The sequence below is a fragment of the Amblyomma americanum genome, chromosome 1 (assembly GCF_052857255.1).
Source record: "Amblyomma americanum isolate KBUSLIRL-KWMA chromosome 1, ASM5285725v1, whole genome shotgun sequence".
In the NCBI taxonomy this organism is placed as follows: Eukaryota; Metazoa; Arthropoda; class Arachnida; order Ixodida; family Ixodidae; genus Amblyomma; species Amblyomma americanum.
In genome coordinates, this window is record NC_135497.1 from 161,570,868 (window position 1) to 161,596,941 (window position 26,074).

Here is a 26,074-nt window from a genome sequence, read left to right on the forward strand (position 1 = left end):
TTTCGGCAGAGAATAATTGAGCCAAATAAACTGTGTTTCATTCTCATGTCCAACTTGCCTTGCTTTTGATCATCCAAATTCAGTACGATAGGAATATTTTTCAGTGTCCTGTGGAATTCGTATAATCGAGATTCTACTTAAAAGTACTGTAATGATGCATTTCAATGAAGGGCACTTAATATGCTTAATTAAAAAAATATTGGATGTCATGTAAAATGACCTGGGAGAAATGATGGCCCACGAAATTCCAGTGATATGGAATAAGCAGTGCTATCCTACACATGCAGTGGAAGTGTACCTTGATGCCAAAAAGCACAAGTGCAACTGTATACACAAGAAAACAAAAATAAAAAAGTTATTTATTATAGTGGCCTATCACAGCCCACCGCAGCTCCTGTCTTCAACCGACCTGTTGTCCAGCCAATGTCAGGACCAAAATTTAATACAACAAAATTATCAAGAACCACTCCCGCAGAGATGACTGGACGTAACTTATTTCAGCACTCAAGGAGGATGCCTGTGGCAGAAGATGCAACGATATGACAGGCGACTGTGATGAGATGTGGTGCTCAGCGTGAGTGTCACGGGCAACAGTCATAACTTTGATGGCTCACTACTCCTCTCCTGATCCAGTGCCCCTCTTGAGTCGTCGTGACCTTGGTGACTGACGTGGTGACCTCTTTGGCGACCGGTCTGCATGCATGCAAGCAATGTAACAAGTGAGTCTTTGTTTTACTTCATTACTCAAAAGCCAAGCTGTACTGTATCTTAGTAGATACAAAACCCCGAGAGCTAAGTTTTTAAAAAGGAAAAAACAAAGGGGAAGAGGATGGTGAAATAGGAGAGAAAGGGCATGCAACAAATTCTGACTTGCCCTCCATACAACATCACTTGATAACATGCAAGCACTCTGTATGGTGCGACAGCAGTGCAAACACAAAGGAACCCCAACACCATATTGGTGTTTTAAAATTTAGATTTCTCAAGATTTTCAAAACTCATTTCATCAAAAATTTATGCAAGACCCACCATTTAACTGCGTAACAGTAGTCAAGGATACTGCCTCCATGTGGTACCCAAAATACAGCTAGAACAAGAGCTAGCGTGAGCCCGATTTTTGTGTGCCCAATTATAAGCTCCACTTTGCATATGGTTAAGAGAACTGCTCCCGATGCCCGAGAGAACACAATTTCTTTGGCATGCATGTCATTTGTCGACGTTAGAGAGTGGTGATTGTGGATGAACGGTAATCTCACAAAGCAAGGTGGGCATATAACTTCAATACATTTTGCCAAAATTCCGCAGCATATAGCAGAGTTGACCTCTCAGTGCAGTTGGCATAGTACTCAAATCACTGCTGTATTTGTCGCTTTTATGTTGGGTAAACTACAGCAGTTCCGATAACTGTAGCACAAAAACAACAAAACTAAGGCCAATGTCGAAGTAGCTACAGCCACCTGGTGCAATGCTATACAGCTCAGACCACTTATAACGTAACCGCTTATAATGCGCGACCGCATTTTATGCGGCTTTTTGTGACAACTGCTTCGCTTCCCATGGAGTTCAATGTATTGGCGTACCATTTAATACGCTGTAGCGCGTAACCGAGTGTGGTTTCTTCAAAGCCTAGCGGCCCGCTTACTGACGCAGGCCCGTGGTTACAGGTGGGCGCGAGGAGCGCGCTTCCCAGATTGACAAGAAGAGGGCAAAAGGTGGGGCGGGGGAGCGTTGTCAGCGTGGTTCAACACAAGGCTGAAGGCAGGAGAGGACAGAAAAATGTCCCAAAGCAGGCGTTTTTCTTCTCACTCTCCAATGCGCCTCCGTTGGGCACACTGATTGTACAAAACTAGGAAGCACGTGATGGCACGGCCAGACGAGCATGCTGGAGTGGCGGCCACAGTCACATGGCATGATGCTGCAAGTGCTGCTCGTACCACACGCGTGTGCGGCAGCGTCTTGTAACGCTTGAGCCCATGAGCACGACATGTGTCATAGCGTGTAGCGAAATTTGGCAACATAGGCAAGTCAGCTGACAACGTGAGCAAGTCTACCAGCCTCGGCTGTCTTCAGTTCCGATGGCGTCTGCACCTCCAAAAGCCAGGAAACTGCAAGCTCTCGAAACCAAACAGTGCATTGTGAGGCATGTCGAGAGCAGTTTGAAAAAGGCTGCGGTGGCAAAAAAGTACGGTGTCGCCAATGCTACTGTGTCCGCCATTTGGAAGAACAGCGACAAGTTGTGACAACAGCTACAGGAAGACTCCGTTTTGCTTGCAAGGAAGTGGATTCATGCATCGAAGTACGAAGATGTCGCCGCTTTGTTTGCATGGTTTCGCGAAGTCCAGGCCCAAGGCGTTCCTGTGAGTGGCTCGATATTGCAAGCCAAGGCCAGGTGCCTTGCAAACATTTTGGGACATGATGGCTTAAATCCATTGAATGTTTGTATTCAGCGTTTCAAGAACCGGCACGAGATAAGCTTGGCATCGTCGCCGACCTGATGGCATTGTGTGTGAAGTAGCCGCCACAGATGAAGGCATCATGGCAGCGGTGCGCGGTCGCGATTAGCCTCTATCCGAGGATGAGCATGACGAAGTGAGTGAAAGTGCAGCAGTTTCGTGCAAAGACGCGCTCAACGGGTGCAACAAACTGTGCCTCTACTACGCTCAGAGAAACCTCAGCGAGCAAGCGCTCAAGTGCTTCACCGTTTTTGAAAGTGAAGCCATTAACAACGCAGTTCAGTTGCAGCACCAGACTAAAACAACGCCGTTCTTTCATTCATTACAGCGCTTCGACAAAAAGATCAAACAAACTTCTTTGTTGCCTGTGATTGCAGTGTTGCGCGTCTGATGCGTTGTCAGGTGCACTTTGAAAAGTAGGCTGGCCATTCTGAAAATGCGAATGCATGGAAAAGCTACGTTTTGGTCACAGTGCAGTACCGTTTATAATGCGGATTTTCCCGACTCCCGCGGTATGCGTTATAAGCGGTCTATGCTGTATGTACACAATATTCAGCTTAGCAAGACAGCATTCGCAGACGCAGAAAGTTGAACTGCAACACGCTGCATGTTGCCTTTAAAATAACGGAACAAGAGAGAAACTGTGTGAAAGTAGTGCCATCATGCTAAGCCTCGTATTCAGTGGGTGAACCATTTTAGGACTAAACAACTGCAAAAAAAAATTTCCACTCACTCAGGTCACGAGTTTCCTTGGGCAGCCAATCATAGTCCACATCACTGGCATTTGTAGTACCCATTTCCACCTTTTGCTTACTGGCTGGCTTTTTCTTCTGTGAATAAAATCAAACAGCAGAGAAAAGAGTGCATATTCTAATTTACTGCTACCAACAGGGTTCGCAGCTGAATGCAATCTAATTTTCAAAAGCCAGAAAGTTGGAATAACAGAAATGTCAAAGGCTTTGCACAATTGTCAGCAACTAATTTCGCGTGCATAGTATAAGCGGAGTCAGCTAAAAAGTCTTTAACAGCACATATTAGGCACTGGTATAATTAACCTGCAAGTCCTTCTGTCAGTCATGGCAAAGACGGGTGAATCCCAAGAAAAACCTGTGCAGGCTGCTCAAGCATTTGCTGCATTAGGCGTCTCTCTGCAATGAAACAGTGCTGCCATCTACACATTGTCTTGTGTGCTTCCGATATGCCTTGGCTCACAGTGGCCACAAATGAAACAACCACTGAGAGGATGTGACCTTGTGGTTTATGTTTAATCCCAACTGATCCTACAGTAAACAGTAAAACTTCAGTGATTAATATGCCAAATACAGTAAAAGCTTGTTAATTCGACCTCCGTTAATTCGGAAATCCTAATAATTCGAACTGCCAGCTCGGTCCCTGCCAATGCCCGTGCAAGTCTATGGTGTTGGACGCTTGCTATTTGGCCACTACGGGGCTCGCATTGGTTAACTGGAACGAGCTCCCGGTACGACCGGCATGGCAAGAGATCACCTAAATAGCCCTACTCAAAATCTGAGCTCCAAGTTGCGGAGTCGCTCATCTTGGCAGTTTTGCTTCAATGCTCCCAACAGTATGCATGCAAAAAAGCATTAGTGACAACGTAAAAAATGGTCACTGCCACGCTTTTCTCATCACAAAATTAGGTAACCACTGTCAAGTATTTCACCAAATAAATTTACCATGATGCCAGCAGTCCTTGACAGTTTTTTTGGGGTCATTCTATAATCCAACTTTTGGATAATTCAAACATTTTCCCTGGCTCATTGTAGTTTGAATTATAACAAGCTTTTACTGTATACTGCAAGGGCACTGCTACTGTATTGAGGCTCCTCACATGATCTCAGAATTAATGAAAATTGCAGTTCAGTGAAGCAAACAACTGGAACTTGTAATGACATTAGCCTTGCAGTATAAAAGATACCGCTTAATCTGCAACTTGAACTGAGCAGCAAAAACTTTTTCAACCGAGATCAAAATGGCACCAGTGAACAAATAAACAAGCACTTACACTGAGAGTTCCCAGGAACTGCTGTGCAGCTACCAGCAGAAGGACCAGACATGTAGCCAAGAACATGTACAAGAAGAACCTGCAATGCATAAACTTCACATCTCACGACATGTGAGCAAAGTCCAGGTGCATGAGATGAGTTTTCACTTGCATGCACAAAATTGGGCTAATCTAATGGCACCTTGCTTTTTCTCCCTTCCACTTGTCAAACGTCACAATTACTGGGTACTTAAATGCTGACTTGCAAGATGTGATTAGGGGTTGGAGTTTTTGGTTTAAACCAGGGGGAAAAAAAAAAAACATATGCCAAATCAAGTTTTTCAAATTCGGTTTTAATCGAAAAAAAAAAAAAAAGGGCAGTACTGCTGAGATTAACGCCACACCTTGCTGACTATAGAATACAAGTTACAAAAGGTCACAAGAGAGAATTAACAAGTGCTAAAGCCAGAATCGCACACAGCAGGATCATTGGATTAAGCAGTGCAGTCATAAGTTTTGGGGCAATATTGCTCTGCTGCTTTACAGACACACTAGGTGCAGAATGCAGACCAAGAGGCTCTGCCACCTCGCCAACCTTAGTCTCCTATAATAGTGTCTTCAGCTCATGGACTTTCATTACCTGAGAGCAGTTACTTTATTGAAGAGGTCTTTGCACTGTGTGTGAGTGAGGACACTGACATTTGACAAACAGCTGCCACACAGCCGTCAGCATGAAATTATGCACAAATGTCTTCGAAAAGTGTCTTCTTGCTTCAGTGATTGTTCAACAGCATTTCTATCACTGCTGTCTTATGCAGATCCGAGGCCCTCTGGCTCCTTCAGGATGCTTACTGCGGTCTCCTTTTGTTTTTTTCAAGTCCAAAGCTTTGTTCTCATGAATACACGGATTTCAGAGGCTAGGCTATACTTCCATTCGCTTGGAAACGGTGATTACGGAGACCTTTTCAGTGCAGACATCACAAGCTGGTATCCAGTGGCAGGAAAACCTTTCAATACAATTTTTGCAGCAACAAGTCTTTTGCTGCTGCATATCAATCAACACAGCTAGAAAGAGACATAGATTCGATTTTTATTGTGAACAAAATTCGCATGTAGTTGCCCTCTGTCTTTTTAAGTCAATCACTTAGCTTTTAACTAGCAGCCACATTTGTGCCAGCATCAAAAAAGATCATGCAAATGAATTCTGTCCAGTATGAACTTTTACTGCCACAGGTGAGTGTGTTGTTTCACAGCAAACAGTTCTTCATAATATCTCACTCATAATCCCAGATGAAGACAAGTCCTCTTGTTGAAACATCTGCTTGCGAACTCAGGTTTCACTCTCACCCTTGTTCATTTTGTGCTCATAATATCTAAGGCATTTGTCCTATTCTGCAGCAGAATATGCTGATTATTTTAGCATAAGTTCAACTCATGCCACATCAATAAAACTTTATTGCATGTCGTAGATAGCTTTGCAGATAAAATATTTAGAACGTATAAATGCTTAGAAGACGGACAAAAGTATCCCTACCTGTACTAATACATAGCCATATTGCCATATTTACTCGCATAATGAATGCATATTTTTCTGAAAAAAATCCAAAAATTTGGGCTGTGTGTTCATTACGCAGGGTAAAATATTCAGAATATGAGGAGGTAAAATCAGGACGAATAAGTAGGCTAATATAAATAACTGCTGCACCCGGCATGGCTCTTTTTCAAAATAAAACAAATGCACTCTTCAGTACAGTTTTCATGCTGGAGAGCATAGTCGCCAACTCACTTAGGACCCACCACTGTCTAAAGATAGCAACTCTAGTTCACTTTAACACAGCTCTCAGCGTGAAGCAAAGCTGCTAAGAGTTCCAACAATCCTTAATACGGCACATCGAACAGAGAAATCTTTTGCGACCAGATGTGGTTTGTTTTGGTTCTCAGACTACTGGCAGAACATTCTTACTGACTGGTTGTTCAGCAAAGTGAGACGTACAGGGTTTGCATAAAAAGTATCGGGAACAATTTTTTCCTGACGTGATTGCACATCGCAGTGCGCATACGCAATAGTGGCGGATGTGATCCTCAAGATGCGGCAAGTGCCAGTCGTCTGCGAGCGTTTGTTCACGCTAGATTGCGTTTTTAGTGGACCCCTGTCGAGTGACTAGGTGCAAGCGCAAAATGCAGCGGACGATTGAACAGCAGTACGCCATCAAATTTTGTGCTGGACTGGGGAAATCAGGTATAGAGACGTTGGGCATGATTCGCCAAGTGTTCAAGGATAAAAGCATGTCACAAACTGCAGTTTTTAAGAGGCACAAGTACTACAAAGATGGCCGAGAGAGCGTGGAGGACGAGCCCCGCGCTAGACGGCTGTCGACGCCAAGAACCTACGAAAACATGGAACGTGTGCGTGAAGTGCTGAACTCAGACCCGTCGTTTAAGTGTGCGAATGGCTACAGATGAAACTGGCATTGATAAGATGACAGTGCACAGCATTATCACTGAAAATTTGGTGATGCGAAAGATCTGTACTAAACTCGTCCCGAAGGTCTTGACGGACGAGCAAAAGCAGAGGAGAGTGTGTGTTTGCGAAAACCTTCTGCAAAGCATTGAAGAGGACCCCGGCTTTCTGGACAACGTAATCACGGGAGACGAAACTGGATATCTGAATGTGACCTGGAAACAAAGCGGCAAAGTTTCCAGCATCGCCTCGTCCAAAAAAAGCTCAAATGAGCAAATCCAGAGTGAAAGGCATGCTCATCGTTTTCTTTGACACAAAAGGGGGTGGTCCACTATGAATTTGTACCTAAGGAACAGACAGTGAATGGTGCTTTTTACCTAGAAGTGCTAAGAAGAGTGAAGAGAAGGGTCAACCGGGTGAGGCCAGCCATCGCTGGACATGGATATTGGAAATTGCATCACGGCAATGCAACCAGCCACACCTGCACCAAGGTCAGCGACTATCCGACGATAAACGGCATCATGACGATTCCCCAACACCCTTAAAGTCCCGACTTGGCACCAGCAGACTATTTCCCATTTCCAAAAGTGAAATCCTCCCTCAAAGGACACCACCAAGCCACCATGGGGCCCTAAGTGCCGCGAAAGAAGCTTGCACGAGTGCCATTAAGGACCTTCCAGAATCCGGCTTCTGGGGACCCTTCGAGCCATGGAAAAGCTGTTGACAAAAGTGTGCCGACGCTCAAGGGATATACTTTAAGACTTCTAAGTAGGGGTGTGCGAATATTGAAATTTTCGAATACGAATCGAATACAAACATGAAGAAAAAATGCCTTCGAATATCGAATATCTGGTCAGCACAAAAAATAAATTCAGAAAAGATAAACAAGCAAACATTGTTGCTCATATTTTTTTCAAAATAGTGTATGGCCTTTGCAACTGAAATGAACAGAACTAGACTGCCTGAGTACAGTATAAAAAAAAAACATGATGTGCGCAGAAATGCATACTACTTAATTGAACAGCATAACAGTATCCAACCTGTAATGTGGTCAGGCAAAATGAAATCCATAACATGGCAAGACTGGAAACAAAAATAACATGATGGCTAGTAAAACCTCATTAATTAGGAGTTCAAAGAACTGACAGAAATGCCCGGGTTATTCGAAGGTCGATTTATAAAATGCCCCGCGGCCCCGAAAAAAAAAAAAAAAACAACTACCGACAATGTGGTAGTCTTATGAGGCGGCTCTATCGTGCAAACACCTGTAAGCCCGTGACGGGCCGCCCGTTTTATTGTGCTGGAAGATCAACACAAATGCAAGCAAGGGGCCGGGGAACACATACTGGCGTCGGAATGGCGAGACTTCCTCTAAAAAGGGGGAAAAAAAAAAAAATACCAGCGACGCGTCAGTCAGCGTCTTAAAGCGGCATGGTACTGAGATTGGACTACTGGCAAATGCACGGGCGACAGTTACCATTGCCATGGGCGAGTGGCGAAGCTCAGAAACCAAAACTTCGGGGCCAGGTTATTTTTTTTTACCTAGTTACAGGGGCCCTCCGAAAGTTGTCACGCCTGCCCACTTAAGAGGTGCATGGGTTACAGTGCACCATGCAAGAGGCGCGATTTTTACAGGATCGCTTGCCCTGTTGTGACACCTCGACTCGCCCCTTCGGGAGCCTCACGCGAAATTCCTCAAGTAGGCTTTCCCGCATAGTGTAGTTGACCAAAATAAGATGGCGCTGGTCACGCTCAGAGAGTTAAGGTGACAGAACGAATGCCATGGGTGTGGGCATTAATTAGATAACATATTAGGGAAGGATAAAAAATAAACGCGCTTTCACGTTGCAATTGTTAGAAGTGGGTCGTTGCCCATCTTGTTCGCAGCACGTGTGATATGTGAGAAAGCCCACTTGCAAATTTGCGCACAAGGTCAAGCCTAGCGGCATCGGAATGCGATCGGTCCACGCGGTAAACGATGAAGAATAGAGAGAACAGGGCCTTCATATTGTTTTCCTGGAACTTTAAACTCTATATTCAGATAATTTGCCCAGACATTGCACTTTTGCCACAAACAAATTTACGAAAGTCGGCGCGGTATACGATCGCTGCCGAGCATTCGGGAATTTTCGAATATTCGGAAATTCACGAATATCATTTCTTGAATACGAATATGAACCAAATATGAAACATATTCGATTCGCATTCGAAATTTCGAATATTCGCACACCCCTACTTCTAAGGCATTGCACCGATATCTGTAATGAATCAATTTTTCCGAAGATTTTCCTCATACTTTTTATGCAGACTCTGTAGTAACTACAGTCTTTACATTCTGCAGATGGCGCCTTATATTACTGCGTAGTTGCTGGTGTTTAAAAAAAAGGCACCAGCTAGCATTTCCTAACAGCAACCGACTCCATGCCAAAAAAATGGGGTGCATTCATTATGCAAATAAATAGCTATTTTAACACTTTTTTAAACCTAATGTTAGTTCAACTTCAGGGGACATTTGCTTAATGCCAAGCCATCCTGAGCACACTATTGCTGAACTAACCTAGAACAATGACTATGGTTATGCTTCCTTTCCCCTCAGGCTTCACGAAGTAATTTTGGCTGGCGGTTTAGCATTGCTAAGCACAGAATATAGTGCAAAAATTGGAGGACGTTTAAGCCTTTAAGAGTGGAACGTGACAGCGTGTTGCAGCACTGCCAGGGTGTCCACACAACACCATCGCCCATTCGGAGCGACGCCTTGCCCGTTTGACAAATCGCTCTGCTACGTACGGTGAAACGGACGCGCGGAGTGGCAAACCACGCAGAAGTGCTGCCAGGCGCCTTGCCGAAGCGCGCGGGACTCAAGTTGCAGTTTAGTTCGTCGGCACATTGTTCTCGACAAACCCGATGCCACGAATGCCAGCATAGCTTCTGCGCCAAACGAACGGGCAGAAAACCTCAAGCTTTGTGGTGAATGCGCTTTGGATGTGCGCTGCATTGTTCGCCGCTCACCGCGCGATTCCTGCATGCCCGCACGACTCCACTGCGCCCGAACGAGACAAGCGGGAGGCGCTGCAGTCACGCGCCATCTGTTGGGGCAATGGCGTACATTGCGAGGAGGAGGAGGAGGGATTTTTCGCTCACGGTCGACGCCGATAACACCAGCTTTTCTGCGACACGAGCTCCTTAATGCTGCCGCGTTAAAAGCATGTTCTTTTTAATGTGGACACCTTTGCCACCTACTTAAAAGCACGATTAAGGTGTCCACTGACCCAGGGAGCTAGTTATGCACCTGTACTGTCTTCAAAATTACCGGAGTCTGCAACGCTGTCAATGCCAATGCCGATTCTCCCACTCCTTTCACGCGTTTTACTCCAGTGCTGCGTTTCTGCCAATGCATGCAGCGCCCATCTCTCTGTCACTACTGCCACGTAGCTCAAAATGCGAATGACGCGTCCACTGACCAATAGAGCCAGCTATGCATGTCTCCTTTCCTTTCGTGACTGTCTTCATGTCTACCTGCGGATTTTGTGGGGTGGGAGGATGCTAGTGCTTTTTGCACACAGATGGAAGTTGATGAAGACGGCGGTGTGCAACACACAGCATGAAAGTGTGGCAGTTTAACACAAGGCGTGATCGGTTGTGACCATATGCACAGTGCTCTTGTGCAGAAGCAAGCAATGCTGATCCGTTTGCGCCGCAGCGGGTTCGAAACCCAGTTGCAGGTATCCGAGAGGCTTCAGACAAGTACTGCATGGACAGGATTGCTAGTGAAGTAGTGCTTTCACACTAAAATTCATCACTTACGTCTCTCCATCAAGTCCTTCATCAATTTCCACTACTTCGATTGTTTCATTGAAGACAGCATCTTGGAAGGCATTGCCATCCTTGGAGGGAGGTAAAAATAAAGTACACATCAGGCAACAAGTAACAAATTGGTCAGAAGAAAAACACTCAAGACCCTTAGGCAACTATACAGGTCCAGGATAATGAGGCTTCTGTTCAAAAATTCTTGCTACTGGTTCTTTATAGCAACGTTCTGCTCCACATACACAGAGGAGCATCCTGACCTATTTCCACAATGCACTCAAATGTGTACCTCAAAAAGCAGCAGCACTTGCCTACCATGAGTCCAAAGTAGCAATATGCACACAGATGCTTCAAGCAAGGTTGTTTAATCACTTAACCACGCATACTCTGAATCTGAACTATTCCACAGTAGCTTGTGTTTTCTGAATCTGAACTACTCTACAGTAGCTTGTGTTTCGTGCATTAATGGCCGAGCCAAGCTTGTTCTTTTTAATGTAGGTGAGACATCGCTATGTACCGTATTTACACGATTGTAAGTCGACCTATTTTTCAAAATTTGAAATCTGAAGTTGGGGGGGGGGGGGGGTCGACTTAAAGATCCCCAGGTGGTCGAAATTATTCCAGAGCCCTCCACTATGGCACCTCTTTCTCCTTTCACTCCCACCTTCCTCCCTTCCCTTAGGCATGGTTCAGCGCCCACCGACATATGTGAGATACAGTGGAACTCCGGTTATACGTCCCCCGGTTTTGCGACGACCCGGGTTTTACGATGGATTAACGCAGTCCCGGCGAAGTCCCCATAGAAGCAATGCATTAAAAACCCTGGTTATCCGATGCAATTTTATGCCGGACCCGCGTTATATGACTCTCGCAAAGCGCAGGACGGAACGGCGGACGAAAGAATGGAGCCGCGGATCTCTTTCGTCACATCGTCTCACCGCATGCGGAGTGCTTGACCTCGCTCAACCGGTTTGCTCCGGCGGGCGCAGCTTTCTTTCCTGCCTCGTCTCATCGTTCGTTTCTCTCTCCCCCACCAGCTGCCCTCCTTGACGCCCGCTGTGCTGAAATAGCGTGTTTTCTTCTCCACAATCACTTTCTCCCTTTCGCTCCCTCTCTTCTTGGCGGCGTCGCCTCTCGTCGCGTTGGGGAAGCGTTTCTTTCCAGTTCCCCAGCAGCATATCGCCGACAAGGTAGCGTGGATAGGCCTAGGTTCATCGCACGTGATCTTCGTCGTAATCCTAGCGACCACCGTTCAGAAAGGTTTTGAGTTGTGTGAAGCAACGAGACGCATGATGTCCCGAAAGCGGACAGTTCTGTCGCTCGGTGATAAGCTCCATATTATCGAGGAAGCGGAAAAGCGGCATGGAGCCACGAAAGTCAGCATTGCCCGGGACCTTAAGATACCCGAATCTTCGCTTAAGACGATCCTGGCAAAAAAAGCGGTGATATTGCAAAATGCCAACAAGTTCGGGCTCAAGCGGAAAGCGGCAAAAGGACAGCATGAGAAGCTAGAAAAAGTTCTCGTCAGGTGGCTGCATCAGGCACGGAACTCTGGGATCAACGTGGACAGCGCCATTCTAAAAGAAAAGGCGGACCTTGTGGCATTGAGTCTGGGCATCTACGACTTTCAGGCATCTAACGGGTGGCTGGATCACTTTAAAAACGAAACAGGATTGTGTACAGCCGCTCCTGCGGAGAAAGCACTTTCGTGGACGTTTCGACGGTGAACGAGTGGATGGAGTCGCTGCCGGAGATTATTGCTGCATACAAGCCCTGCGACGTTTTCAACGCCGATGAGAGCGGCATTTTTTACCATATGCAGGCCGAGCAAATCCTTGTGTTTAAAGGTGACAGCTGTCATGGTGGCAAGCGCAGTAAAGAGTGGGTGACAGCACTATTCTGTGGTAACGAGGACGGTCCCGAGAGGCTGCCCGTGCTCGTTGTTGGAAAATTTGTAAAGCCATGGTGCTTTAAGAACTTGAAGACGCTGCCGTGCAGCTACAACTTTAACAAAAAGGCGTGGATGACATCTTCGCTCTTCAGCAATTTTTTGCAGCAGTTGGATTGCAAAATGGGTTCCAAGGCAAGGAAAATATTGCTTTCCGTGGACAACGCACCGTGCCACCCACCTGATACGTTCAGCCTGAGGAACGTAAAGGTTGTTTTTTTTCCGCCCAACTGCACAAGCCGGCTGCAGCTGCTGGATGCCGGCATCATTAAGTGCGTGAAGCAAGGGTACCGGAAGCGGTTAGTGCAGCGTCGGCTGGTGGCTATGGAGCGCAGCGAGTCGGAAAGAAAGATCACTGTGCTCGACGCCATGCATTTTATTGCCAGTTTGTGGAACGCAGTGTCGCAAAGCACAATCGGCAACTCGTTCAAGCACTGTGGCTTTAAGCGAGACTGCCTCCTCTGCTGGGGACGCAACGACCTCGATACCGCTTGAGGCTGATGCAGGTTTCGCTGAAGACGATCTCGAGGGTTTAAACCTCGCCACGACCTTCGCAGAGTACGTGGAGGCCGACGACAATGTTGCAATCTGCGGCGAGGTGTCGCTGGATGATGCAATCACGGAGGCTTTGCCTAGTGCCAACACCACTGCGACATTGGACGAGGATTACGACGACACCACAGATGCTGTGCCTGTGCCTACCAGGTTTGCCGAGGTGCTACGGCACATAGACGGCATCCGGAACTTCATCTGTTCACGCGACGCCGCAGAGGACCTCCTTTTGGACGTTGCCCAACTCGAGCGAAAGCTCTTGCAAGTTCACGGATCAAATAAGGTCCAAAAGAAACTGACTCGACTTTTTTTTAAGTTCGCGATGGCTGACGGGAATCGCGGCAGTAGGCAGTGGAGTGCCGGAAAGGTCCGTTTGAATAAAGCATGATTGGTACCTGTACTGCAGCATTAATTCTTATCGCATTTACTTTTTTGGTAATTTCGGTTTCCAAGCCCTGCAGAGTATGTTAGTAGTTTACACTGAAGTTTCACGTAAATTCGTCGCGCGAAAAAAGTATTTTTATAGGCATAATTTATGTTCGGATTTTACGACGCCCGCATTTTATGACCTTTTTCGGGGTCCTGAGAAAGTCGTATAATCGGGGTTCCACTGTAATTACTGTGCAGATTCCTTTCCTCAAAACCCAATTTTCATTTTTTCTAGTTGCGCAAAGAGGTATGAATATATATATATATATGCATAAGCACGCCTGCATGCACTGAGTTCCACTGTTGAGCCGCTCATTGGTGGATTCAGTCACTGTAATGCAGGTCTGATGGCCTGCTCCAAAACTACAAGTGGAATTCTCCACAACATAATGATTGGTATGCAAAAGAAAGAAAATTTAGTGGGTGCAAGTGTTCTTTCATGGCTGCCCCCTTTCATCATTATTAGCCTCAGTACATCCACTGCAGGACAAAGGCTCCATACATATCCTTCCAATTAGCCCCATCCTGTGGCAGCTGCAGCCACCTTATCTCTGCAAACTTCTTGATCTCATCCGGCCGCCTGACTCATTGCCACTCCCTGCCAAGTTTGCCTTCCCTTCATTTCAGCTAGGATATCATGAAATTACATTAGTGCCCTGACTCACTCTGCTCTCTTCCTGCGTCTTATCGTTATGTCTGCCATTTACAAAATGTGACACACCCTTTAGTATGCCATAATTCAAAGATTTTCAAGGACCGACAGAAGTATCAGGGCTCTAAAAGCCCTTGAAAACACCTTTTTTACGCTGAATGGTTTCCAAGGATGCACATGGACCCTAAAGTCTGCAACAATGCAGATACTTCATTAATAATGATGCTGCCCATCAAATCTACAGCTGCTGCAAGCATGCTCAAATACAGCAGAACCTCGCTGAAAAGTTCCTGGTTCATACACTCAAAATCACGGGCAATAAAAATGTTTCATAGAGTTACATTGATTTTGTTCCGGTTAATACCTATGTTCCCATATAACACGATTTCCTGGCAACTATTTTTCAAAATTTCGACAAATACTGGTCTTGCAAAATGTAACCAACAGCAGATGCACAAACATATGAGTTGGCTGAACATACATACGAGTGGGCACGCCACACTAAGAGTTGCATACACCTGCCACCACAGCTTCCCTGCAGTGCCTCGGTGCAAAGGGCAAAGCATAAAAAAAAAAAGAATGACAGTGCACTAACTTCCGGGCAGGCCATCTCAATGGAAATGAGACATGAAGAGATGAAGCAGCGCATTCTTTGCAGTGCGCAGGGGCATGAGGGCAAAGCATCACAAGACTACAAGATGCGCTTACATACAAGCGGAGCCTGGGGAACGCAACATGAAGAATGCTGCAACATTCAGTCACTGCAGCAGCTTCCCTGCAGTACACAGGTGCAAGGGGGCGATGCATTTGAAAACAACGAGGAATATATCCTAGTTACTTATGCCATTGCTGTCAATGGACCGGATGCATTGCTAAGTTCCTTCCGCACTGCGGACAACATAAATACACTAGAAAAGTAGCCATTCAGACCTTGTGCCAAGAAATGCTGATCTACATTTTTATGAAGTGAAATTGTAAACAAATGCCCTTGTACCACATTTTAGTTACATTTTTCAAAATCTTAGGCAGTTTGAATTATACGTTCTCCCAGAAAACAAGTTTTTACCGCATTAAAAAAAAAAAAGTAGTACCAATGAGGTGCTACTGCACATATGTGCTGTACTTTACCGTTGACTATTCAGGTATTATCTTCACAAGCAAAAAGGCAGCGCAGCAAGACGTGATACTTACAGCATCTCTGTACCGAAGATTCACAGCCAAACCAAAAGGCCTAGCACTGAAGCTCTCACTGGTGAAGAAGCTGTAAGACAGGGTGGCCTGCTGCTTGGGCTTTACTACCTTGTTGTAACCAATGGTTGTGAACTGAGCAAAAGAAAATATGCGTTATTAATTTAAGTCCCTTAAAAGAGAAAAATCAGCCCATTGCACGTATCAAAATAGGATCATGCACAGCGAGTAGGATAAAATGTTAGTCATAAATTCCCAACATTTCATTTTAGGCAAGTTCTTAGGAGCCAGTGGAGGCGTGTCATGAATCAAGGTAGATAAAGTAGGGAAAGAGAGAAAGATGATGATAAAGAGAGAAATAAGAATGTTTCTAGAAGAAAGAAGACAAAAAAGATGGGGGAGAAAAAGAACAATAGGACTCGTAGTACATGGTCAGAAGAGAAAGACAAAGCCTTAGGCAGACTGTTCCAGACATCAGCGGTGTTGCAAGGTAGCAAGCAGGCTTTGCAGTCCCGAGGCTCAATGACCAGGCATGGACGTCACTGGCTTTCATTCCAGTCCTTGCCATCCATTGCACATCCCCGTCAACAGAATGTAATGACCTGCTGGCTGCAGACATCAGTCGCTGCTACGAGGGATCAATGGGTTCAGCACCGTGCTACTGCGCATGTGGCACAGACCCACATACCACCACCTCTGCCAGGAACTTATCACCAAGACAAGGTACCTGTAAGTCTTCACCGATATGGCATAGCACGTTGAGGCTTCAAGGTTCTCCTTCCATGCGAGCCAGTTTGTAGCACTTTGGTTTTGAGCATTAGGACTTAATCTGCCTTTTTCACACAGCCACTCAGCACATGCGCACCTCTCCTCTGCCCTCTCCCGAGCTTCACTGGTTGAAAACAAACCACCAGTTCTAGCACACATGTGCAGTTCATGCTGGTGATGGGCGCAAGCGACAGATGGCGGCAGCTGTCATAGGTTAGGTTAGGTTGGGTTAGATTAAGCACGCACCTGCCACTTTGCAAGCACACACTTGGCACCTTGCAGAAGCGGATCTCGCCCGTGTCACCAGTGTGTATTTTCAAATAGTTTTGTGAGCAGCTGAGGGGTGAAAAAGGCAGATCTGTTTATTGTCAGTAGGACCTTGTTTGGTGTGCCATGTATGTGTGCGCTTTGTGAATTGTGTGTTGTATGAAATGTTTTGTCCTGTGTACAACCACCTGATCTAGCTCTTCGGATTATAATGCACTCGCACAAAGAACGCTTACCAACTTCGTGACAATTTCATGGCAGGCTCATCAAAAATTGTCACGAAGTTGGGAAGCCTTCTGCATGCGAGTGAATCAGCCGAAGAGCCAGCCAGGCGATTGTATATGGAATAAATCATTTTATATGACACACAATTCCCAACACACACATATAAATGGCACACCAAACAAACAAGAAAACTCCTACTGACAATAAGCCAATTAAGTCTTAATGCTTGAAACCAAAAGTTTAACATACTAACTCACGTAGAAGGAGACAGTGGACGACTTGATATGCTGCACCGCATTACTGAAGATGTACAGGCACCTTTTTCCAGTGACGAGGCTCTGGCAGAGGTGGTGCTAGCGAGTCTGTGCCAAGTCAGTAGTACCATGGCGCTGGACCCTTGGATCTATAGTAGTAATGACAAAGGTCCATGGCCAGCAGGTCACCACATCAATGGCCAGAGGCACTCACTTCAGGCCTATGTTGTGTTGACAGGAGTCCGTGCATGACGGGACCAGCACAGAAGCTGGTGGCGTCCACACCCGGTTGTTAGGCCTAGGGACATGACAGAGTGCTTGCTGCCTTGCAATGCCACTGACATCTGGAACAGCCTGCCCCCAAGCCACGTCACGGTTCTGTGGCATTGGCCACGGTTCTGTGGCATTGGCGGCATTAACACAGAAGATGGAGTGCGAGGGAAGGAGAAGAGGAAAACTGAGAGATGCCGTGTCACTAAGCTGGCAGAACATAATACAGTAGATTGCCTTTAAGATGAACTTGAAGGGACCACAAAATCAGAACTGCCTGCAAAAAAAGATGTGATAATGCTATATCTGTCGAAATATGTGTTAAATGAAAAAAAAAAAAAAAGATTGAAGATTTAACACGGCTAGGCCAAATGTGAATTAGATCCGCACTTCGATTTTCGCTTTGGTTCGAGGCTTGGTTTTCAAGGTAAAGCAGTGCTTCAGGCAAAGATTGGCGAAATCGGTGAGTGGGAGGGGGGTGATAACACACTAAAACTGGAGGGGACACTAGCTCTGCCTTAACTGTATAACGCAATACCGCTAATGGGTTTAATGCCCATATATGCGAAACAGGTCATTCTACTTTCCACTCATAGATCGCGGGGAGTCCTCATACCACTGCTCACACAGTGGTGCAGCGTTTAAGCAATGCGCCACTGCTCTGCAATGGCAGGTGCTGCCACTGGTGGGGCTTATGCGACCCAGCTTGCTCTTCCTGGGCAATCCACATCTCCAGACAGTGGCGAAATCGGTGAGTGGGGTTCTTAGTGGCACTATGCATGAAATCGGCTAAACAGTGAGGGCATGAAACAAAATCATGTTATCCTTCTCAAAAATCGCACTGGTCTAGTTCTCTTCTTTTCACTCTATCTTCCACCACGACTGCTATTGTGAAAATTTTTTGTTCCCGGTGATTTCTGAGGCTCCAAGTGCCCTGAAGGTGCCCACCTGGGCAGATGTGCACCTCTCTCTTATCTTGCTTGTTCTGCAGTGTAGCTATTATCAACTTTACGAGTAGGCGCACCATGTGCCTTTTTGTCTACCAGTGCTCATGTGGCGCTCATAACTGGCCATCTTTACGCCGTGATAATGCATATTGTGATGCCATGCCAGTTAAAAATACGGCTCCAAGCTGTTTAAGCTCATGAACAAGGGCATTTACTCCGCCCCTACACGCCTTTTAGTCTGCCGGTGGCAATGTGTGGCAGGTGACGCGTGCACCATGCAGAGATCTGGAATCTGCATCGCACCCATGAAAGAGCAAAGGTGCCCTACAAGACAGCTGCTTTGCAAAACAGAATGAAGTTGGACGGAAGCCATCTTGTCGGGCTGTGCTGATTGCGGGGAAGCTTTTATATACTTTTCCTTTGCTTGATAGTGTTGCACGGATGCTCCGTGAGTATTGTAGGTGGCCTACTCCTGCAGAGGATTTGGCCATCTAACTAAATTTAGTGTCTGCACACAGTTAAACCTGGATATAACGAAACTGAGCAGAGTCTGGAATTTTTCATTACATGCAGTTTTCGCATGAAGGCTCAAAAGGTCAGTGTAGAATGAAAACTAAAATGGCAAATAAATGTAGGTGAAATCCCCTTCAAGTATTCACAGTAAATCGCTGTTACTCGAAGTTACATGCGTAGAAGCCATTAAGTGATCACGCTGATAACGAGACTGCGGCAGCCAACGCCGCCATCTCTGCCACAGCTTGCACGATACCACTATGCGTGGGGTGGAGAGAGTGGAGGAGGCAGCGTAGTCAGAGGCCTCTTCCCACATGTGCCCTCTCTCAACCTGCTCGGCTGTCACTGCCCTGGTAAACTGGCTTCTAGTGTCACCGGCGCCACTCCTGGCATACAGCATCTGTCAGCACCAGAACTGCGCGAGCAACCGTGTGGCAGCGATGGGTACGCATTGCTTGTACCCTGCCTTCTTTACTGTGTCCTGTATTTTCGTGCTGCTTTTGAGCATAAACTGTTGCAATGCCAATCAGTGCAACGTTACAAAAGTGGAAGCTGTGGAGACAGCTGCATTTGCCACATAAAGGTGTTGACAGCACTGAAGCATAGGGTGTTGTGTCAACTATGTTCTCACTGCAATCATAGACTTTCCTATAGTGGTTTATGTTTTACTGCTAAGAAAATTTTGCATGGTTCGGCCAAATTTTGAATACTGCAGCACCAGCTAAGAGATAGTTGGCATAGGGAGTTCATTATATATAAAATCAACTGTCACAACACCTCCATTACAAGGAGTTCACAAATACAAGCACTCCAACGGGTACACCATTGGGGAATTGGGAAACTTCGCAATATCAAGGAATTTATTACATGAAGGTTTGTTACATCCAGGCTTAACCTGTATCCCAAAATGTCAGCCAAAATTGAGCCTGAGAAAGAGGAGTTTTTTACAGCATATGAGCATGCACCATACAAACATACACCCACATAAAAGTTTCATAGTGTTCTCCGCGACACCAAACTTCATCATGGCTGCACATATTCTCATTTGCTACAGAGAAGGCACAGCTGCATGCATGTACTATTGCGATCAGAAGTTTACGGGAAGAGAGTGTGTGGAAAAAAGTATTTTTTGGTGCAGTCACATAATCCAATCGCCTGAAATGTGTCCAGGTATGAGGGGACAAGTATGCTCTATCTGCTAGCAACAATACCACTCGACTCTGGCGCGAGGTAGAGCTGCAATAAACATTTTGTGCGAAAGCACTACTTAACGAGGCCAAACCCAACGAAGAATCTTGTGGCATTCCTGACCTTGAGGGTGCAGAAATAAAATAAATATTGCTGCGACTGGGCTTCGAACGTGCGGCGGCGTGAACAGATCAGCTCTGCTGGCCACTATACGAGAGCGCTATGGAATCGCCAGAGGCGATCACGCTTTGTGTTGAATTGCAACACACTCTAGCGCTGTGCACTGCACATCGCCATCTTCATCAACTTCCATCTGTGGCGTGAACAGATCAGATCAGCTTAACCTCGATCAGAGTTTAACCTAAGTCTAATATTGTTGCCAGACATGCTGATGACCCAGAAAAGCAAAACCATGAGCCAACAAGGCTAAACACATGCTTTCGCACGTCTACTTGGTTTAACTATGTTAAAACCTTACCACTTTTTTTCCAAGAACACACGTCCCGTAATATTTTGATCACAATAGTATACAAATGCTCTCAAATTACCATCACTGTGATAAAAATAGTGCCAACTAGAAGAAAAATCATTGCATATTAGATCAGTTTGAAACAATTTGTGGTCACATCTATTAGATTACACATTCGGTAACCTCTTTTATGTATGTAGCAAAACAACATATCAGGGATACTAATGGGACTGTGAGGAGTGCACAAGCTGCTAACCAATTTTAGGTTTTGTTATTCCTGAAAACAGTGTCTCTGCACTTGAAGCATGACAATGCTGAGTAGACAGGAATATCCTGACCATTACGAAATCGGAAAATGAAATGCTGATGTGGCATACCCAATTTCGATTGTTGCCACCTGTCGAGGCTGACATATTCTAGGGCTGCACAGGGAGAAAGCCAATGACTGAATGCTCGGATTACTCACATTCTGGATGTAAAAAGTGAAGTCCATTGGGTAACGGAAGGATGCGTCCATGGTATCCAACACAAAGTCCCTCTCACCCTTGTTGCTAAAGCCCACAAGAAAGTGCACTTCCTTGCCAGCAGGCAACTCTGCATAAAAGAACAAACTCGTTTATTTAAAAAGTGACATGATATTGAATTTTCACATATGTGCAAACACAACTGCAAAACATTACAAAATAAAACACAGGAAGTGCACACACATGTTCTACCGAAAATGAGGATTATCATAGTTTAGGCAGTTTTATATATACAGTTCAGTCTGGACATATCAAACTCTAAGGGGATCCTGAAATAATTTGATATAATGATAATTCAATATACAGTAGAATCTCGAAGATACGATCCCAGCTGATACGAATTTGAGGCTGACATGAATTCGTAAAATGCCCTGGCCACACAGTGGGCAAAAATTCAGATGTTATAACCAACCTCCCGCCCCACTGCGGATGACATGACCGCGTGAGCCGCGATTGCACCACCGAGCACGAAGTACCTGCTGCCTGTACATTGTCGAACGTCAAGATCAACAGTCGTGCAGTGTGCACTGTGAACAGCGAGTGGTAGCGTAGCCCGTACATCACAGATGCCGTGATCGCCAGATGCATGGAGCACACTGCTAGCAGCGAGCGGCGGCGCGCAGCGTACGTAAACTCCATCAGCCAAAAACAGATCTGTGCAAATTCCGCATAGGAATTTGGTTCATCTTGGATGATACCAATTTCGGAAGATAGGAATACATTTTGTGACCTGTGAGAGTTGTATGATAGAGATGCTACTTAATAAAAATTCACACAGCGTACCTGTAACCTGGAAGCAAGAATATATTGCACCCACGCTAGGGACACTCTTAATCTGGAGATGTGCCGCCCACTGACATGCTGGCAGCACACTGCTTGCTAGGCGCTGCTAGGCCTAACCTGCTTTGTATGGAAGCTGCAGTAGACGGTGCTTTGAAACTAGCCGCCTATGATAAGATGTCTAGTCCTGCTGCCAGTACACTACGAACAGAATAATCGCGCATTAAAATTATTGTGCAGTCGATATCTGCAACACGTCCTACTGCAAAGCATGCCACATGAGAGCTGCGGCTAGGCTGTAGTTAGGGTATGAGAGCTATGTGGAGAGAGAAATAGAGCACAAGTGACCGATGCCACCCTGAAGCACACTCCACGTTCGCGCTGCTGACCCATCTCAGTGCGTGAAAACTGATTGAAGAGCGTCGTTAGGAAAAGTGCCACTTGCAGGTGTGCAGCGCTGTTACATATATCAAATGACCAGCAAATTTTGAGTTCAATATACTATGCGACTTTAATATCCTTTTATTCAGAATTTCCAAGGGATATAAACGTGTGTTTGACATATCTGGGCTCGACTGTGCCTTAAAGGTATAGGAAATCACCACCTAACACACCGTTAGCTCATGCAACTGACACTTCAGGCAAGCAGGACAGCTGCAACTTGTCAGCATGCATTAGCTGTTCTTGATAATGCTGCTAATTCACAACACATTGAATGTTTGTTCCGTACCTGAGCATATTATACCTCAACATAAAAAGACATAGCTCATGACAATACATGGTTTTTCTGAAAGCTGGATTGAGCCATCTTGAAGACACACATGAAACTAGCACTTACTGTATTTACTTGCGTAATGAACCCACTTTTTTATCCAGAAAAGTTGACACCAATTTGGAAGGAGGGTTTATTAGAGGCACAAAAAAAATTAACAGATTTTGATGTAACAGTTGAAATTTCATAATTTTATCCACCCATCTGCTTACACGCCCAAATGTTCATCCATCCATCCACCCATCAATAAAGCATCTGGTCAACAAGTTACAAATCCCTCGCTTAAAAAGGTGGCTGGTGTATCATGGCACAATCTGATGATTTTGTGATAGTCGATGGTGTTGGCAAATCATGGCGAGATAAAGCAAACATGCTGAACACAGGCCCAGGTCAGGTGCACATTTCTTATGCGAGGTAAAGAGGAGGGGGGGGTAAAAACAAAAACAAAACTGACATTCAGGAAAATCACAAACAACCATTAAATTAGAATTACAGTAGAATCTCGATGATACGAATTCCAAGGGAGCATGCAAAATATTCGTATCATCCCGAATTCGTATGATCCAAAACAAGCCAACTTCCACATGGGAATCAACCGAAAAATGAACCAAACTTTATTACGGCGAACTACTTGCGGCTGAAAAAGTCCGTAATGCTTGCCTGCACTTTTTTGCCGTTGATGTCGCGGACAAGCCCCGCCTGAGAGGCATAAAACCGTGCAGCTGTTTCGTCGCTCACGCTGCCGGCACTTACGGTGCGGCGCAGAACGTCCAGAGCGTGAAGAGTATCTGCCGTTGACGGCGGTTGATCACACTCGTCGTCAGCGTGACCATCGCTGTCAGGCTCATGTTCGCAGTTATCTGCTTCGCTGACCAAGTCTTCAATAGACGTCAGCCCACAGGTCGCGACGTTGTCGTCCGCGGTAACGAAGTCTCGAGCCGAAGCTTCAGTTTCCAGATTGTCCCAGCCATCAATCGTGAAGTCTTCACCTGGCTCTTGACAATCTCCCGCCGAAGCCGCATCAAGTCCGATGGCAAATCCGCACTTTCTGAAACAGTTCGAGATTGTGTCTGAAGTTGCATTATCCCACGACATGGCTAGAAAGTGCAAAGCATCCAAGAGACTGATCCGCAAGTTTGCTTCTTTACGGTCAATTTTCGCCAGCAGACGCCTCACTAGAAGTCCTTTAAAATGATGTTTAACATTTCTAATTATCCCAGCATCCAGTGGCTGAAGATGGCTGGTAGTGTTCGCCGGCAGGAACCTGACTGTCACGTTGTTGAACGTAATTTCCTTTGGGTGGGCAGAGCACTGGTCCACGAAAAGCAAAATTTTCCGGTTTCTTGACGCCATTTTCCGATCAAGGCTTGTCAAGAATTCGCGGAAAAAATCTCCAGTCATCCACGCCTTTCGGTTACCTTTGTAAAAGACAGGCAAACGCTCCGCCGATCGGAAACACCTCGGTTTCTTCGACTTACCGATGACGGTAAGCTGGAGTTTCTCGGATCCATCCGAGTTGCAGCAAAAGAGTACTGTTACTCTCTCCTTGCTTTTCTGGCCGCCCTGGCATGCCTGGCCTTTTACGCACAAACTCCTTTCCGGTTGAAGATTGAAAAAGAGGCCCGCCTCGTCGGCATTAAATATGTCGCGTGGCGCGTACTCCGAAATCAGCGCCGGCAGCGTGTTCAGCCACTCGTCCACAGCTGACTGGTCCACTTTCTTGCCTTCACCTGAGACGACCCGGTAGACAAGTCCGTGCCGCTCTTTAAACCGGTGGAGCCATCCCCCAGACGCTTGGAAATTTTCAATTCCAAGCGAAAGCGCAATGGTGTCGGCTTTTTCACGCAGCACCTTGCCGTCCACGTTGACGCCGGCCGCTGTCACTTCGCGGAACCAAGTCAGCAGGACCTCTTCCAGCTTGACATGGGTCGCTGTTTTCGCCTGCTTCACGTTCACACCGAAGTGCTGCACATTCTTTAAGATAACTTCTCGCTGCCCAACAATGGTGCAGAGCGTCGACGGTGCCAAACCTAGCTCTTTTGCTAAGTCGACACGCTTCTTCTTAGGGTTTTCGTCAACCTTCTTCAGCACATCGAGCTTCTCCTTAAAAGAAAGGGCTTTACGCTTCCGCGACATGTCGGCAGCAGCGAACGCTTGCGTCCTTGTCACGTTTCGGCAGTTCACGTCACAGCGAAGCACAGAAAGAAGCGGCGAACGGAGAACTGCGGTCCCTGCGGCGGCGGCACCCTCCCGGGAACAGCCGGCGAGACAACTTTTCGATAGACCAATGAGCTGCCAGCAAATGGGTGACGTACACGACTGGGCACGTGCCTCGCCTTGGCCGTCCTTGGTTCGTATGGTTCGTGCTGGTCGGGTTGCTACATGGTTGCTACGAAAGGGAGGTGGGGGTAGGGTGGCTAGTGGGGAAAAGGGGGAGATGAGGCCGCGGGGCGCGGTGGGTACCCTCTCCCCCTGTGAGCGCCAGTGTTGCGCTGAGCCGCTCGGTGGCCCGGTTTGCGTGTTCGTACAACGTTCGTCGCGGCGGGGGGCGGGGGGTGGAGAGGACTCGCGGCGGCCGCGGCGGCTATGTTCCCCCCTTGAGCCCAGCCGCGCCGGCCCGCTCGCATGCGCCACTGGTTTGCACGTTCGTATCAACCGCGGCGGGTTCAGAAACCGTTCGTATCACCCCGAATCTTAACGTATTCTATACAATGTAGTCTGTTCAAAGCATTCTTAAAATTCGTATCATCCCGAAATTCGTATCAGCCGTAATCGTATCATCGAGATTCTACTGTACTTAAGTGCAATGTGAATCTGCAGCAGAACATTTAGCTGCAAAATGATGTGTCGCTCTATTCACTGCACAGAGTAATTTACGGCCAGGATCCCCACAGCTTGTGCTTTTTAACAAACTGAGCTTCTGCCTGAAAGCATTCCACAGCAAAGAATTCGAAGGTACAAGGAAGATCACTATTAACTAACTTGATTGGAAGTTTTGAGGCTTTGTGAACAGCAGGTAAGTATCGCCATGAGGGGAGGGTTTCAGTGGTCCACCTGATGTGCTGTCATCACCTTCATCGTCGTCATCCTGCACAATTTTCACAAGTGTCCAAGACAAAAGAATTTCTTGTTGGTGACAAAAGCCCTCTCATAAATTAGGTTTATGGGGGTTTAACGTCCCAAAGTGACTCAGGGTATGAGGGAAGCCCGGTGGTCTCAAATTAATTAGAAAGCTCCCAATACCATACCGTAGATGTGGAACCAGCTGATGAAATATACACTCAGCCGGACCCTTAGCCTAGAATCATGAACAACAGTACTTGCTCAGTATAACTGGAAGTAAAAGAAGCGTAAAGGATTGGGCAAGTTGGTCAGACATGCTTAACGGAATAATGGCGCAGATCAAGTGACAGGACAGCAGGATTGGCACATGTGGCGCTTGTGTGTGTTTGTGCTCTCCTGCTGTCCTGTCACTTGATCTGCGCCATTATTCCGTTAAGCATGGAAGTAAAAGAGTGGGTGATCTGTGTTCTGCTAGGCAATGCCTGCATTTGGTTATGGCCCAATAGTACAAAAATAAACGGAAGTTATAAATGAAGTCATGG

The 26,074-nt window shown here is 46.3% G+C and overlaps 1 protein-coding gene across 1 annotated transcript in view; it reads right to left on the reverse strand.

Annotated features, from left to right (window-relative positions):
- Positions 1 to 329: 329 nt before the first annotated feature.
- l(1)G0320 (signal sequence receptor subunit 1 l(1)G0320) overlaps positions 330 to 26,074 on the reverse strand; it is a 29,849-nt gene continuing 4,104 nt past the window's right edge. The window contains exons 3-9 of the mRNA XM_077647528.1: positions 25,452 to 25,557; positions 20,860 to 20,987; positions 15,496 to 15,627; positions 10,721 to 10,800; positions 4,477 to 4,555; positions 3,187 to 3,283; positions 330 to 693 (exon numbers count right to left, since the gene is read on the reverse strand). Of these exons, the coding sequence (XP_077503654.1) occupies positions 614 to 693; positions 3,187 to 3,283; positions 4,477 to 4,555; positions 10,721 to 10,800; positions 15,496 to 15,627; positions 20,860 to 20,987; positions 25,452 to 25,557 (702 nt within the window). The 3' untranslated portion in view covers positions 330 to 613. The remainder of the gene's footprint in view (positions 694 to 3,186; positions 3,284 to 4,476; positions 4,556 to 10,720; positions 10,801 to 15,495; positions 15,628 to 20,859; positions 20,988 to 25,451; positions 25,558 to 26,074) is intronic.